Raw genomic sequence first — 16,867 nt, 5'->3', positions numbered from 1 at the left:
TTACGAGTTCAGAATATCTTTATCATGACCCAAAGTAGGACCTTTACACAAAACGGTGTAGGTGAGAATGTAAAAGTGTTCACATACTAAACTCAAAACAACATTATAAAACAAGGTACATATTTAAAAAGCAAGTTTAATGAATATATTCCCACCCTGCTAAACATGGAAATGAATGTTCCAACTGCTCATGAACTACGGCCTTAGCATGAACTATGGCCTTAGCATGAACTATGGCCTTAGCATGAACTACGGCCGATCTCTCACTAAATATCAGTGTCTACCAGGACTGTTGCGCTGTTACTCTTCCTGTCGTGCGAAAGTGGCAAACACATCAGACTCCTCCCCCTGGGCGGGGACAAACCCAGCCTGTACACCAATGGCAGCAACCGTTTCAGCAAACCCCTCCTCCTGCTCCTTGGTGAGGTCCAATAGAAACCTGGAATGATGAAGATGGGATTGGCTGACACACAACAGCAGGCTAGAGGAACACGCAAAGCTAGGTATGATAGATTGTCGGACATGTGATTAGGATGTTATACAGAGACAGACAGGTACATTCCTGTTCATTCTTTGTCTAAACGTGAACACATCTAATACCTCTAAACAAACTCACTTTGCCAACTCCACGACCAGGACGGATTTTGGTGCTGCAATCTTCTTTAGCTCTGGCCCCAAATTGTGCACCATGCTTGAAGAAAGGAGGGAGAGAGAGTAAGACTGGAGGAGGAAGACAGTAAGACTGGAGGGGGAGGAGAGAGTAAGACTGGAGAAGGAGGAGAGAGTAAGACTGGAGGGGGAGGAGAGAGTAAGACTGGAGGAGGAGAGAGTAAGACTGGAGGGGGAGGAGAGAGTAAGACTGGAGAAGGAGGAGAGAGTAAGACTGGAGGAGGAGAGAGTAAGACTGGAGGGGGAGGAGAGAGTAAGACTGGAGGGGGAGGAGAGAGTAAGACTGGAGGAGGAGGAGAGAGTAAGACTGGAGGAGGAGAGAGTAAGACTGGAGGGGGAGGAGAGAGTAAGACTGGAGGGGGAGGAGAGAGTAAGACTGGAGGAGGAGGAGAGAGTAAGACTGGAGGGGGAGGAGAGAGTAAGACTGGAGGAGGAGAGAGTAAGACTGGAGGAGGAGAGAGTAAGACTGGAGGGGGAGGAGAGAGTAAGACTGGAGGGGGAGGAGAGAGTAAGACTGGAGGAGGAGGAGAGAGTAAGACTGGAGGAGGAGGAGAGAGAGTAAGACTGGAGGAGGAGAGAGTAAGACTGGAGGAGGAGGAGAGAGTAAGACTGGAGGGGGAGGAGAGAGTAAGACTGGAGGAGGAGGAGAGAGTAAGACTGGAGGGGGAGGAGAGAGTAAGACTGGAGGGGGAGGAGAGAGTAAGACTGGAGGGGGAGGAGAGAGTAAGACTGGAGGGGGAGGAGAGAATAAGACTGGAGGAGGAGGAGAGAGTAAGACTGGAGGGGGAGGAGAGAATAAGACTGGAGGAGGAGGAGAGAGAGTAAGACTGGAGGAGGAGGAGAGAGTAAGACTGGAGGAGGAGGAGAGAGTAAGACTGGAGGAGGAGGAGAGAGAGTAAGACTGGAGGAGGAGAGAGTAAGACTGGAGGAGGAGGAGAGAGTAAGACTGGAGGGGGAGGAGAGAGTAAGACTGGAGGAGGAGAGAGTAAGACTGGAGGAGGAGGAGAGAGAGTAAGACTGGAGGAGGAGGAGAGAGAGTAAGACTGGAGGAGGAGAGAGTAAGACTGGAGGAGGAGGAGAGAGAGTAAGACTGGAGGAGGAGGAGAGAGAGTAAGACTGGAGGAGGAGAGAGTAAGACTAGAGGAGGAGAGAGAGTAAGACTGGAGGGGGAGGAGGAGGAGAGAGTAAGACTGGAGGAGGAGGAGAGAGAGTAAGACTGGAAGGAGAGAGAGAGTAAGACTGGAGGAGGAGAGAGAGAGTAAGACTGGAGGAGGAGGAGAGAGAGTAATACTGGAGGAGGAGAGAGAGTAAGACTGGAGGAGGAGGAGAGAGAGTAAGACTGGAGGGAGAGAGAGGACCCAGCAACACCACAGGAAGCACACCTTGAACATACGGTGAGATGCATATAGAGGCATTCAGGCAGGCTACCTTGCAGAACAGTAGATGGTGTTGAAGAGCTGAGCGTAGCTGTGTTTGTCCGGCAGCTTGGAGAGAGAGTCCAGAGGCAGGAAGCTGACAGAGACCCGGTCCAGCTGCAGTGGCTCTGAGACGCCCACACACCCAGTCAACACATTACTACTAGCATCTTATTAGGACTATTCTCTCAACTATTATTATTGGAAAAAGGTCAAAGAAATTTAATCAGAAAAAGTATTGTGATAGTGATTTATAGTGAAATATAATCGCAATGGATACTATTACTCATTGGTATATTCGCAGTATACCGTAAATGTCTGATCTATGAGTCGTCTCAGTTTGATACGACGTCTCTGAAGTCACAGCCGGCTCAGGTCTGGACTGAGGAGCAAGAGGAGAGCGCCCTCTGGGGGCCAAAGACTGCAACAGCGACTGAACGTTGGCATAGGACACATCCTGAGCTGTCTGTGAGAGAGAGAGAGGGAGGGAGAGAGAGAAGGGGAGAGAGGGAGAGAGAGGGGGAGAGAGGGAGAGAGGGAGAGAGAGAGAGAGAGAGAGAGAGAGAGAGAGAGAGAGAGAGAGAGAGAGAGGGAGGGAGGGAGGGAGAGAGAGAGAGAGAGAGAGAGAGAGAGAGAGAGAGAGAGAGAGAGAGAGAGAGAGAGAGAGGGAGGGAGGGAGAGTCATCATGCAAAATGTAGGTTATGGCCCCTTGAATATGAAAAATGAAAAGCAGACCGTATAGACCATTCCTGGACTCTGAACACCTGAACACAGTTAGAGCTACACGCTTCTGATCCTTTATCTTCCGCTGTACCTTCTACACACGTAACAAGTTGCTTTCGATAAAAGCGTCGGCCAATGGAACAAAATGACAACATTTCATATTTTTTTCTGTGGCAGTATGAGTTGAAGCCGGAGGGTTGGACGTGACCGTGACCCAGAGGTGAAAGGTTGTGTGTGGGGTCATGCTGAGGGGTGGGGGTGCTACCTTGATGTGGTTCCCATTCTGCTTCTGCAGCAGCTTGTCATCGTCGCTCTCGATGCCGAAGGAGAGGTAGGGGCTGGAGACGATGTCTCCCCAGTATCCCCACGCCGGAACCTTCTCTCCTCCCTGACACACACACACACACAGACACAGACACATTATTGTCAAAATTCAGATCATATTAAATAGAATCACAACAATTATTATACAAATTAATGTTTTATTTTTTATAAACCTACTTTAGAGAAAACTCTGGTGGAGAGCAGGCTCTGATTGGTCGTTTGGTAGACGCCTTCCCTCATCTCGAAAGCTACGCCTCTTTCCCTCCATCGGGTGTAGTGATGGTTGTTAATGACCCCACACTGAGGAGGGGGGAGGGGGGAGGGGGGAGGGGGGAGGGGGGAGGGGGGAGGGGGGAGGGGGGAGGGGAGAGGGAGGGACAAAAGGGAGGGAGGGAATGTGACTCCACAGTGACTCCACAATGACTCTACAATGACTCTACAGTGACTCCACAATGACTCTACAATGACTCTACAGTGACTCCACAGTGACTCCATAGTGACTCCACAGTGACTCTAAAGTGACTCTACAGTGACTCTACAGCAGTGCCGGTCCTTCCTGTAGGTGACAGGCGGCCGCCTAGGGCGGCATGAAGAGGGGGGAGGCAGTTCCCCAAGTGCATCCATGAATTAACCCACTACCAGCAGAGGGCGCCAAACGTGACCCGTCATATGACCGTGTTGTGGTTGGTCCCATGCTCGGACCGGTACAGCTCCACAATGACTCTGAGGCTCCGTACCCCTTTCTGGTGCAGCTTCATGGTGAGGTCCCAGTCGAAGCAGCCCCTCCGGGAGTCGTAGCGGACCCCCAGGTGCTGCCGGACCCGGCCCTCCCAGGCCCGGGACATGGGCGAGGGGTCACGGGGGTCACAAGGGTCACGGGGGTCACAAGGGTCACGGGGGGAGGGCGAGGCACGCTTGGTCCACTGCTTGAAGATCCAGAGCAGCTCGTCAATCTCCTTGAACTGCAGCGGGTGAGAAACTAGTTTGCTGACATGTCGACGATACATTCACGATGTGTGGTGTTGAGACAGGAGTTACTTTAAGATGTGAGGTGTTGAGACAGGAGTTACTTTAAGATGTGAGGTGTTGAGACAGGAGTTACTTTAGGATGTGAGGTGTTGAGACAGGAGTTACTTTAAGATGTGAGGTGTTGAGACAGGAGTTACTTTAAGATGTGAGGTGTTGAGACAGGAGTTACTTCAAGATGTGAGGTGTTGAGACAGGAGTTACTTTAAGATGTGAGGTGTTGAGACAGGAGTTACTTTAAGATGTGAGGTGTTGAGACAGGAGTTACTTTAAGATGTGAGGTGTTGAGACAGGAGTTACTTTAAGATGTGAGGTGTTGAGACAGGAGTTACTTTAAGATGTGAGGTGTTGAGACAGGAGTTACTTTAAGATGTGAGGTGTTGAGACAGGAGTTACTTTAAGATGTGAGGTGTAGAGACAGGAGTTACTTTAAGATGTGAGGTGTTGAGACAGGAGTTACTTCAAGATGTGAGGTGTTGAGACAGGAGTTACTTTAAGATGTGAGGTGTTGAGACAGGGGTGCGGATCTTCTTGTCTGTTGCTGACAGAAAGGCTAAGTTGCGCCGCCAGGTGTCTCAGTGTGTCGTCCGTCTGGCTGCGGACCTCGCTGTTCCCGAACAGCTCCAGAAACACCTCCGTCTTCTCTGGACAGCACCAGCACACAGGTAAGTCAACAGCAGACGCATAGAAGCGTATATATTCACAGTAAAAAAAAAACGGTTTAAAACGACGATTCACACACAGGATCAGTATGTAGAAGCTAAAGGGAGGAGGAGAAAAGGAGGAGAGAGGAGAGAGGAGAACAGGAGGAGAGAGGAGAACAGGAGGAGAATAGAGACTGACCGTGGAGGCCCATGCTCTCTGGAGGGGCCAGGCACACGGCTAGCAGGAGCAGCTGGCGGGCCACCACCCCCATGCTGCTCTCCAGCACCCACACCTAACACACACACACACACAAACACACACACAGACACACACACAGACACACGCACACACACAGACACACACACACAGACAGACAGACACACACACACAGACACACAGACACACACAGACAGACACACAGTTCATACAATAGACCAATCAAATTTGAATATTTCTTTGGATCCAGTCATATATTTCCCCCACCCTGAGTCTGCAGTACCTGCAACATGTTGTATATAAACATATGAACAGGATTTCACCCAGCAGGCGTCCATGACTGTGACTGCTGGTGATGTGGGTGATGTGGGTGATGTGGGTGATGTAGGGGATGTGGGGGATGTGGGGTGATGTGGGGGATGTGGGGGGATGTGGGGGGATGTGGGGGGATGTGGGGGCATGTGGGGGATGTGGGGTGATGTGGGGGGATGTGGGGTGATGTGGGGGATGTGGGGGGATGTGGGGTGATGTGGGGTGATGTGGGGTGATGTGGGGTGATGTGGGGTGATGTGGGGGATGTGGGGTGATGTGGGGGATGTGGGGTGATGTGGGGGATGTGGGGTGATGTGGGGTGATGTGGGGGATGTGGGGTGATGTGGGGTGATGTGGGGTGATGTGGGGGATGTGGGGTGATGTGGGGTGATGTGGGGTGATGTGGGGTGATGTGGGGGATGTGGGGTGATGTGGGGGATGTGGGGTGATGTGGGGGATGTGGGGGATGTGGGGGATGTGGGTGATGTGGGGGATGTGGGGTGATGTGGGGTGATGTGGGGTGATGTGGGGGATGTGGGGTGATGTGGGGGATGTGGGGTGATGTGGGGGATGTGGGGTGATGTGGGGTGATGTGGGGGATGTGGGGTGATGTGGGGGATGTGGGGGATGTGGGGGATGTGGGTGATGTGGGGGATGTGGGGTGATGTGGGGTGATGTGGGGTGATGTGGGGTGATGTGGGGTGATGTGGGGTGATGTGGGGGGATGTGGGGTGATGTGGGGTGATGTGGGGTGATGTGGGGTGATGTGGGGTGATGTGGGGGATGTGGGGGATGTGGGTGATGTGGGGTGATGTGGGGTGATGTGGGGGATGTGGGGGATGTGGGGGGATGTGGGTGATGTGGGGTGATGTGGGGGATGTGGGGTGATGTGGGGTGATGTGGGGGATGTGGGGTGATGTGGGGTGATGTGGGGGATGTGGGGTGATGTGGGGGATGTGGGGGATGTGGGGGATGTGGGTGATGTGGGGTGATGTGGGGGATGTGGGGTGATGTGGGTGTCGAGTGTGGGCTTGTGACTCACATGGAGGGAATCAGTATCTTTTAGTCCTGCTACGGTCTTCATTATGTGCCGTGGGTCTGCACTGCCTATCAGCAACATCCTCACCTCCCCCTCCTGCCTCTCTGGACCTGGGGGGAGGGTAGAGGGGTAGAGAGAGATAGTAGGTCAAGTTGCATGGGTCTGGAAGCAAATCAGTCACATCATGTTTTGAATTTTAAAAGGCATTGAATACTTAATATTTCAATTTACATGCCATCAAATGTGTTGGTTTTGAATTCACCTCTTTATTTTATTTTTTTATTTTTTTCTAATCCGTTTCAAATAATATATCGTTAGTAACATTTTCTTAACAGAACCCCTCAAAGTCCCCTAAGTCACGTGAGGCTCACCTGATGAAAGCAGGTCTCGCGCAGGGCTGAAGCCCCACCAGGTGACACAGCCTGCGCCCTCCAAAGCTCGTGCTCGATTCATTCTGAGGAGGACGTCCGTTTGATACGTTAGCTAGGTAAGATAGCCAATATAATAGTTCAGCACACTGTAAATGTTTCACTCACATGTATCTGTGTTTGAGGTGGACTGTATATCTTGACTAACATTTTACTGTAACATAGTACACTTGTCTGAGACGTAGCGTAGCTAATGTATAATGTAACTATGTACAGTACTTAGCTAGTCTAGCTAGATCTATATTATACTAGTAGCTATCGGTCATAAACCGTAGGTATGGTCACAGGCTTAGCTACTAAACTGCTCAATATCCCAGCCGAGTTTAACTGCACAAACCAGATACAGATACATGTTATGTTAGTTTAAGTTTAATACTACAACATGAAAGGCAAAACTCACCAGCCTTGCTCATGCGAAAGTATAGCCAGATGTTTACATGTGTTCCAGCTACCAAGCTTGTCAGAAAAGTTTGTGTCATGTTGCTAAGCAACACTTCCTCAAAGATAAGGAGGAGGAGCCATGGGGTGGTGGTGGTGGTGGGGGGGGGGGTTGTCCAGAACAGCTTTGTCTAAACTGCGCATGCGGTCTACAGAACCGCTTCTCTGTCTCCAAGCCAAAGCCAGATTGAAACCAGAGTCTCACCGTATCCGCAGCTCAGTGCAAAACGTCGTAAGCGTAAAGGAGCACCACCCGGCAATTTCATCAGTCAGGTTTTCTTCGCCCTGCACCCCATGCACCCACTTTTAAACAACGAGACCGACGACAGGAACATTCGTTGCACAATTAGGTGATGTTAGGTAGGGGTCTGTTTTTTTTACTGGAACTGTGACCAAATTGCAAGAAGATGCTCACCGATATGATCGTTGAAGAAGAATTCGAGATCAAGGAGGAAGAGCCGTGGTACGACAAACAGGACCTCGAACACGGTAAAAAAAAAAAAAAAAATATTGACGTTTACTTTGAACGGGAAACGGTGCCAACGCTGCAGTGCTCATCAACCACCCCACGTTCTCACAGAGGTGTGCTTTATGTTCGCGGCGCGGAGAAGTGTTTGAGGCAGGTGTCGTAGCCCCTTCACAGTCCGACAGATTCTTAATTATATATCTGAAGGTTAGGCCTATCCGGAGTCAGTGAAGGCCTAGTTCAACTTGAAGCGGTTGTAAAGCTATCACGGAAGGCAACCTCGATGATAGTGTAGACCTGAGGAAAAATCAGTCCTTTGTCCCTCCTTGTAAAGTGATGAACTGTTAAGTGATTGTTTAATGTTGGCGTGTGTAGTCGTTGTATTTATTGGACAGCCCCTTGCTAATGACATAGTCATATACGTTTTTAGTTTTGTGTTTTTTCCAAGTGAGAACCATTGCACCACGTCCTCCGTTTTGCAATTCATTCTGGTGTAATGGATGACGGTACTTAACATGATTGCTCTTTCACCTACTGTGGAGATGGTTGAGAAGGGATTTTATTAGGACTGTATATTTAAGGTTGGCTTGCTGATGAGTGTAAGCTACTGACATAACCAGCCTGGCTATGGTGGTAGTCCTGGATCCTCTTAATGCACCTCCTTCTGGACAGCTGCCAGACCACATGCAGACCTTACCTGTACTCACACACTTTTGTCTCAGTCTGGGGTGTGTGTGTGTGTGTGTGTGTCTATTCTGGGGTGTGTGTGTGTGTGTGTGTGTCTATGTGTGTGTACTCACCCTCTTCTGCCTCAGCCTATAGTGCATGTGGCCTGGAGCACAGTTTGCATTCACAGAAATCGCTTGAACTGAGTTAACTAAATTGTATGTAAAACAAAGAAAATTATAGAAAATGTTTTGGAAATTTAATTTCAGTTTCATTAAAAAAAATATATATATCTCATGATACGTATTGTATCGTACACCCAGTATCGTGATACATATTGTATCGTGAGCTGAGTGTATCGTTACACCCCTAGCAGTGTATGTACTCCATGGACCCCTGATGAGGCGATGTGGGGGTGATGTGGGGGTCATGTGGGGGTGATGTGAGGGTCATGTGGGGGTGATGTGGAGGTGATGTGGAGGTGATGTGGGGGTCATGTGGAGGTGATGTGGGGGTCATGTGGAGGTGATGTGAGGGTCATGTGGAGGTGATGTGGGGGTCATGTGGGGGTCATGTGGAGGTGACGGGTCCTGTGCTCCTGCCTTCCTCTCCAGACCTGCACCTGGCAGCCGAGCTGGGGAAGACCCTGCTGGACCGAAACAGAGAGCTGGAACAGGCTCTGCAGCAGATGTACTCCACCAACCAGGAGCAGCTGCAGGAGATAGAGGTACGACAAGGGGGGGGTGTGGTGTGTGTGTTTATTGGGTGTACTGAGCGTGTGTGTGGGCAACTGTGTTTTTCTAAAAGCAGTTTACCAGCAAGTCAACTCTACTTTGCACTCTTTCATCTCCAAAGAGACAAACTATGCAGATGGACAATATCATTCCATCATTTCCTCAAACTGAAATGAAAAAGGGGTATTTCTCACCAGGTCCTATGGCTAGGCTGTTAGCCAGTGGTCCATGGCTTATCATTACAACAACACACTTATCACACAATGGTTCACCAATTGAAACCTTTTCTCTCTAAACATCACTGCAGTGTCCATATACTTTAACTTTATCTTTCCTGTTTGAGGGGGGGTGGGGAGATAAAGAGAGTCTTTTAGGTCATAGCAGTTGCTTTATTTTTGTCTAGAAAGGTCTTTGACCAAAACACACAAGATCATTGATCTGTTGTTGTGGTGGCGGTCGGGGTAGAGACAGAACCCTTAGAACGTTTCCAACGTTCTAACCGACCCGGAACTCTCTCATAGCTTCCTAGGTGACTCTGTGAGAACAGCAGTAGCTACACAGCCAGTTCAGACAAGTTCTGTTTCCCTTTGTAGGATTCTGAAGATTCACTGTCCCTGAGGAGGGCCAGATCTGGTTGGTGTGCAACGCTAAATCCTTTACCAAACTTCCTCAGAAGCTGCCGACTAACTGAATTTCCGTATTTTACCGTGCTGTCTACATCATGGCCTGTCAGTGTTCAACAAAATGTTGGCAGTCAGGATCAATACCGTGACTATTGATAAGTGTAGCGTCTAATCACTTCATGCCGTACCAGCTTTGCATTATGTAAGAGTACTTTGAGCTATAAGGATCAGTTTTACACTGCAAGGAGATGATGCTTAGTGGCTGTTACTGTGTCTGTGACTGTGTCAGCCTAATAATCCAAAGGTTTACAGTGTTGTGGCTGATAAGATAAAAATGATTAAATGGAGAGAGAGAGAGAGAGAGAGAGGTTTGATGAATCATCAACATAGAAGCACCTTGACTCTCTGATTCTCTCGTCTGCAATCCTGAGGCGTGACGATGATGATGATGATGATGATGATGATGATGATGAAGGACCTGACCTTCAGACTGCGTTGGGGCCTCTGCATTCCTCAGGAGTCAGCCCTCCTCGGTGTAGAAAAGGTCGTGTTCAGACCGGCAGCTTTACCCAATGGGATGGGCGTATGACAGGAGCTCGTTCTGACTCGAATCAGATCTGAATCCTGCCAGGACTGCAGGATTGGAAACGTATTCATACTGTAGTGTAGTACTTTTATCAACCCCAGACGCAAAATTGTGTCGTTGTTGTGGAAATAAGAAGGAACCAGTAGGACATTGACCTTGATCTAAAGTAACATACAGCCATGGCCAAAATACATGGTTGTATGTTGCAATAACATCATTTCAGTCATATCATCAGCACAGGGGAAAGTGTAAACTAGTTCCCGCCAAGTGAAATCACTGTCATTCAGATTTTAAGAGAAGATTGACTGCTGTAAAAGAGGGGACTATTTGCATATATTGAAAATCTTTCCCCAAAAAAGCTTCAAAAAATATGAAATGTGCCTTATTGTGATTCCAGTATTCTATAGAACCATGTGAAAACATTTTCCTCAAATACTGAAATAGCCAGTTACTTTGCAAAACACAACATTTGTCATTGCCAAAAGTTATGGCCACGACTGTACAGTTTTTTTTTTAACCCTCTTGATCTAGTCAGATACTACAGAGCTGTACCCATCCCTCTGGTGTCAGTATAGTCCCCCCCCCCTAACAGCCTTTAAGTCTCACTCTCTTCATCTTCCCCCCCCCCTCCCCCAGTACCTGACGAAGCAGGTGGACTTGCAGAGGCAGGTGAACGACCAGCATGCCAAGGTGTACGAGCAGCTGGACCAGTCTGCCAGGGAACTGGAGCAGAGCAACACCAGGCTGGGCCTGGACAACAGGGCTGCCCAGATCAAGATCCAGGGGTAGGGCCTCACTGTCCTCTCTGGTGCTGCCGTGTCCGGGAGGGGAGGGGGTGAGGCCTCACTGTCCTCTCTGGTGCTGCCGTGTCCGGGAGGGGAGGGGGTGAGGCCTCACTGTCCTCTCTGGTGCTGCCGTGTCCGGGAGGGGGTGAGGCCTCACTGTCCTCTCTGGTGCTGCCTTGTCCGGGAGGGGAGGGGGTGAGGCCTCACTGTCCTCTCTGGTGCTGCCGTGTCCGGGAGGGGGTGAGGCCTCACTGTCCTCTCTGGTGCTGCCGTGTCCGGGAGGGGAGGGGGTGAGGCCTCACTGTCCTCTCTGGTGCTGCCGTGTCCGGGAGGGGAGGGGGTGAGGCCTCACTGTCCTCTCTGGTGCTGCCGTGTCCGGGAGGGGAGGGGGTGAGGCCTCACTGTCCTCTCTGGTGCTGCCGTGTCCGGGAGGGGAGGGGGTGAGGCCTCACTGTCCTCTCTGGTGCTGCCGTGTCCGGGAGGGGAGGGGGTGAGGCCTCACTGTCCTCTCTGGTGCTGCCATGTAGGGGAGGGGAGGGGGGTGGCTTGATTAGATGGATTTAACTAGTTTTACTCCCTGTATATACTTTGATGTTACTCTCAACTAGGCTTACTGTCCATTGGTTAGACTAGTCTTGCTCTCCATGGCATTACCTGAACACTGGCATACTGTAAGTCTGTATGCCAAAGTGTGTCAACTGTCACACAGGTCATAGGTCAAGGCCTCTGAGCAAACCGAAGATCCTAGATGTTTCTATGCTCAAGAGAGCGAGAGGTTTTGAGTGTGATCTGGTTGGTGATTCTGCTGCTTCTGTCCCTCCAGGCTGGCCGACACCGTAGACAGTCTGCAGGCCCAGCTGGAGGAGATACAACACCAGGCCGAGGCACTGAAGACCACCCCTGCCCACGCCGCTGGGAGACCCCGCGCGGAGCCGGGGCGACCCCACAGCGCCCAGAGCCTGTCCTGCCTCAAAGAGCTGCAGCTCAAACACAGGTCTGTCCTTCGCCATCACGCTAACACGGTCTGTCACAGACAGTTAGAAGCTGTCATATCCTATTACTGGTGTCTACATGACCTGTTCTCTGAGAAATGCTCTTCACTTCCTGCAACCTGAACACAAACCCACCCTGCCCCCTAATCCTCTGGTATGATGTAAACAGTCACTTAAGCTTGTTTTTTGCAGGGTGCTATGGTTGTTAAGGAGCAGAGCTCTGAAAAGTTCAATACTGTGGTTCGTCTTTCAGAGATCAGTAGTCTTCATGGATTATTTTCGTTTTCATTCGTTGTTGAAGTGCCACATGTAAATACAGGAAATACTATACTAGGTATTCTCTTATAGTGGAAATGCATCTCTTGAGTGGGGTCAGGTTTTCAATGTAAAAACTCTACAAACTAGTTGAACTCTCCATAGATTAAACTAGTTTCCCTCACAATGGCTCCACCTGAATGACATAAATCCTGCTTCCCTCGTCTTCTAGAACAGTGGTTCCCAACCCTGGTCCTCAGGGCACGCCAGTCCTGCATGTTTTAGATGTTTCCCTGCTTGATTCAAATGAATGGTCATAAGCAGGCTTCTGCAGAGCTGGATAACAACCCATTCATTTGAATCAGGTGTGTTAGAGCAGGGAAACAACTAAAACATGCAGGACAGGTGTGCCCTGAGGACCAGGGATGGGAACCACTTTTCTAGAAGGTCAGCAGCTCAGCTCTGAGCTTCCTGACTATCAGTTTACCTGTGGTCAGTTTACCTGTGGTCTGTTTACCTGTGGTCAGTTTACCTGTGGTCAGTTTACCTGTGGTCTGTTTACCTGTGGTCTGTTTACCTGTGGTCAGTTTACCTGTGGTCAGTTTACCTGTGGTCTCACTGTCCTGACGGACTGACCTGAGACTGTTTGTTTGTCTGCTCCACCTCTCCTCCTCCCCCACTACCCTTCTGAGATTGCATGAGCCTAGACTCTGTAATCTCCTTAAGGCTTTGGCTGCCCTCATGTAATCCACCTCACAGAAGTCCACTGATAAACGCACCATGGAATGGACAGCCAAACCTCCCCTGACCTTACCTCTCCCTGAGTCGTGGTTGTGACTCCAAGTCCACAGTCCACAGGACACGTCCCCTGGCCTCTCTGTCCAGTTGATTATTATTCTGGCTGATACAATATGTCGATCATTTGTGCTGGCTGAATCATGAATCACTGCCATGAAAACTGTAGTTTTCTTTGAGGGTTTAGGTTGGTTATAGGTCTGTGGAAATCTGTGAAGCACTCTGTGACAATGGCGATAAAAAAAAAAAAAAAACTGCCGATTTTATTTTAAGCTGGACATTCCACTGGTACAGAGGAACAACTTCCTGTCTAACTTCCTGTTTCTGACCCTCCACAGATACTCGGACAGCTACGACACAGACGACCTCTCAGATGACCTCTGCTTGCCCTCTGACCTCTCCTGGCGTGAGGAGGAGCAGGCGTCACTACGGCGATCTCTCCGCTCGCTTCAGACCCAGCTGGCCAATGAGCGTGCCAGGAGGGAAGAGGCGGAGCGAGAGGCGGACCTGCTGGCCAATGAGAACGCTTCTCTGGAACAGAGACTTGGGAAGATGGAGGGTTGCCAGGTTAGTGATGACCTAATGATAACCCAGGCTTGATGAATGATTGATGTTAATGTATGATTGAATTATCCATTTTAATGAATGAAGGATTGATTGATTTTCTTCTCCCCTACTCCCTCCTTTCTCAGGCCAGACTAGTTGAGTGAAATATAATCCCTGTTTGATTATATGAATAATTAAATGATGGATTGATTCCCCTCCCTGCTTCCCCAGGCCAGACTAGCCGAGCTGGAGTGTGAGGCGGAGGAGCTACGTCAGCTGTGGAGAGCCGACTCCACGTCCAAAGCCGGGTCAAAGGTCACCCTGACTCTGATGCCTGACGTTGTGTTCTTCCCCCCGGAGGAGACTGGGATGGAGGGGAAGGAGGGCGGGAGCGAGGGAGAGCTGCTGGAGGTGAAAGGTCGAGGAGCGCTGAAACGCTGCAACAGCGAGAAGATTCTGAGGGGGGGCTCTCAGGGGCTGGGCGTGGTCACAGGTCAGGGGCTGGGCGGGGTCACAGGTCAGGGGGACCACGAGCGTTCCTGCGTGCGGCGCTCCGAGGTGGTGACTCGGCGAGGGATCTCTCTCCTCAACGAGGTGGACGCCCAGTACAGCGCGCTGCAGGTGAAGTATGACGAGCTACTGCGTCGCTGCCACCAGGGGGAGCCAGACCAGACCGCCCTGACCCCCAGCAGAGCCCTCCTGCCCTGCCCGGCAACTTTCTTCCTCAGCCAGGCTAAGGGGGCGGGGCTGGACGAGGACTTCCACCAGCCGGAGTACAAGGCCCTTTTCAAGGAGATTTTCACCTGCATCCAGAAAACCAAAGAGGACCTGAGTGAGAACAGGCAGAAGCCTTGGTAGTCGTAGTAGTTTCGTTTCGCACTTTGAACTCGACACGTCAACGCGACTTTGAGCTGTTGAGCGAGGGAGGTTATCAGACAGCAGAAGTGGGAATATTTGGCTGATGTGATTCGAACCGGCACTTTCTCAGAACGTCTCTTCAGCTGAAAAAGTACCTTGTGAATCGAGAAAGGTCAAAGTGATTGTGTCAAAAGCTTTTTGTTGGTTGCTTTTTGGTAAAGATAGCTGATTTTCTCTGTGTTCTGTTTAATATATACTTGATTATAATGCATTCTTTTGGGACTTGTAGCACAGGAATAACACCAGTTGTCTTGTTGAGGTGGTTGATGTTAGCACGTAAACACAGATGCCTAAAACCTACTCTGCAAAAACCCTCCGTCTCCCTCAACAAGCCCTGACTCTGCAAATACGATCCTCAGGAAATGAATATAAGTGCTGAACAGTGCTTCACTCACCTCCTGAGAGAATCTGAGAGACAGATTGATCCAAATGTGAAGCGTTTGTCTTTTTTGGTGCCTACAAATGAACGTTTCCTGCTTATGGTGATTGCTTGGCATGAGAAGGCGTCATCTCTTCTGTTGGAGGTTCGTGAGCAGTAATCAGAACATCCTCAACACCAGCGACAAACGCAGAGCTATTGGAACTAAACCTGGTGTTACTGGTGCTCTTCTGGACTATTGATACGCAATGTCTTTTACATCAGGAATTTAACAACTTCGATAATTGTACATTAAGAAAAAGACTTGAACAAATTAGTAGAGGTTAATGACTTGAGTAATTTAGGAGTAAACTTGTAGTTAGAGAAAATGCACTGAGGAATACCAAATATCATTCAGTAGGTGCTATGATATAAATGTGATATACTTGTATGATAAAAGAGGCTGTTGACTTAATAAGAGACATGATGAACTTGTTCTCTCACTGTTCTTCTGTTCCCTGGTGGAACTGTAAAATCACGTCTTGTTGATTAATGATGCACTTTAGACCTGCACAGGGATTTATGTTTGTTTCTTCCACGTAACGCAGCCTAGTCACATGTCAGTGACAGTGACAGTGTGTACGTTTGATTGGTTCTCCTCCACTGTACACCCTGAGAATGTCAATGTGAAAATCACTGTAATCTGTGTAAAACTAGACTGATGAATGGCAGCAATCTGGGTGTCAATGTTCTCTTCTGCTAAACCTGTAGTTATCTCAGAAATGTCTGTCTAGCATTACTCGCTTGAGAACTGTTGGACTGGGTGAATTGTTTATTACAAGTCTCAAAAAAAAGAAAACTGTCTGTGTTTGTACACTTTTGTCAAGTCGAGGAACCTCAGTCATGTCATTTAATATACTGGCTACATTTACTGGATCTGAATGCCAAATAAAATGTATGACTCCATGGAGAGAAGCGTCTGTTGTCTTTTGTCATGTGCATGGCTGGAAATCATGTTATTGTGATGGTTAAATACGTTGATGGTAAAGTGAAACAGGTTTTACTAGTTAAGAATCCTCTTTATATAAGTTCCCAGGTGTCATGTGTCTGTAGAAGGAGAGGATGGAGGGCACGCTGGCGTTTGAGGGGACAGTAAGTTAAACATTGATTTAATTTGTATTTAATTTTTAAGCAAAGAGGTCTGGTTTATCGTGAACTTGTCATCAGTATCACTTGTGTTTTGAACATACGACAAGAGAACAGAACTTAAAGTAGAGATTACTATTCTTGGCATTAGTTGTTATTAACAATATATTCTGATGTGAGGGTTATTGACTTGTAGTCTTGAAGGTCACAAGATGGGGATAGCGAATGTCTATTTTTATAGATCAGAGAAATGTATCTGTTCCCGATTGTGTCTGGAGTATAATAAGTAATAAATGTAAGGGTTAGGATACCCTAATTAACAAATACAACGTAAAATACCCTGAACAGACTTGTTGAGTTTAGTTCCAGGAAATTGAGAAAAATAATACAAAAACAAACAGGATAAGTCAGATTTGATGGCATTCATGGTTAAAAACTTTGTAAGACATTTGTGATAAATGAGACCACGTGTTTGTGTTCATCCTGAATCACTTCAAACACTTTTTTTGGACAAACGCTTTTTTGGAAAATATGAAGGTGCCGACAGAGACTGAAATTGAGATGTGAAGCTCCTCTCTCAGAATGGCAGGAGGCAGGATGGAACACTTAACATCTGGGATGAAACTGACAACTTGGCCGACTTCAATATTATAGAAATCTTTGTGAACAGTTGTCTTATTGTTGTATGCATAGGTTATATTTGTAACCATAACATTAAAAGGTCTGCTGAATGTAGAAATACCTGTTTGATAACGTGCCTA

The 16,867-nt window shown here is 48.7% G+C and overlaps 2 protein-coding genes across 5 annotated transcripts; one reads left to right on the top strand and one right to left on the bottom strand.

Moving 5' to 3' along the window:
• Positions 1–135: 135 nt before the first annotated feature.
• Positions 136–7,332, bottom strand: dnaaf3l (dynein axonemal assembly factor 3 like). Of its 2 annotated transcripts, none has more exons than XM_084669637.1 (12): positions 7,199–7,332; positions 6,742–6,853; positions 6,374–6,480; positions 5,002–5,095; positions 4,651–4,802; positions 3,870–4,094; positions 3,310–3,432; positions 3,074–3,196; positions 2,394–2,550; positions 2,098–2,212; positions 617–691; positions 136–439 (listed from the first exon to the last, which is right to left on the bottom strand). In XM_084669637.1, the coding sequence occupies exons 2-12, from the start codon at positions 6,821–6,823 to the stop codon at positions 301–303; spliced, it is 1,392 nt and encodes a 463-aa protein (XP_084525763.1). In that variant the 5' UTR covers positions 6,824–6,853; positions 7,199–7,332; the 3' UTR covers positions 136–300. The 2 variants fall into 2 exon arrangements, with proteins under 2 accessions (XP_084525763.1, XP_084525764.1); XM_084669638.1 differs by having other exon boundaries at positions 6,742–6,824; positions 7,199–7,313.
• Positions 6,806–15,924, top strand: LOC146259382 (cerebellar degeneration-related protein 2-like). 3 transcript variants are annotated; one of them, XM_084669640.1, is made up of 8 exons: positions 6,806–6,857; positions 7,392–7,509; positions 7,644–7,725; positions 8,983–9,095; positions 10,948–11,096; positions 11,920–12,090; positions 13,477–13,705; positions 13,916–15,924. In XM_084669640.1, exons 3-8 carry the CDS (start codon positions 7,644–7,646, stop codon positions 14,540–14,542), a joined length of 1,371 nt encoding a protein of 456 aa, XP_084525766.1. In that variant the 5' UTR covers positions 6,806–6,857; positions 7,392–7,509; the 3' UTR covers positions 14,543–15,924. The 3 variants fall into 3 exon arrangements, with proteins under 3 accessions (XP_084525766.1, XP_084525765.1, XP_084525767.1); XM_084669639.1 differs by having other exon boundaries at positions 7,392–7,725; XM_084669641.1 differs by lacking the exons at positions 7,392–7,509; positions 7,644–7,725 and having other exon boundaries at positions 6,817–6,857.
• Positions 15,925–16,867: the final 943 nt, after the last annotated feature.

This window comes from Hypomesus nipponensis, chromosome 13 (assembly GCF_054491055.1).
Source record: "Hypomesus nipponensis isolate SF chromosome 13, ASM5449105v1, whole genome shotgun sequence".
Classification (NCBI taxonomy): Eukaryota; Metazoa; Chordata; class Actinopteri; order Osmeriformes; family Osmeridae; genus Hypomesus; species Hypomesus nipponensis.
Note: the sequence above shows the minus strand (reverse complement) of the source record. Positions and strands in the feature narration are given on the sequence as shown.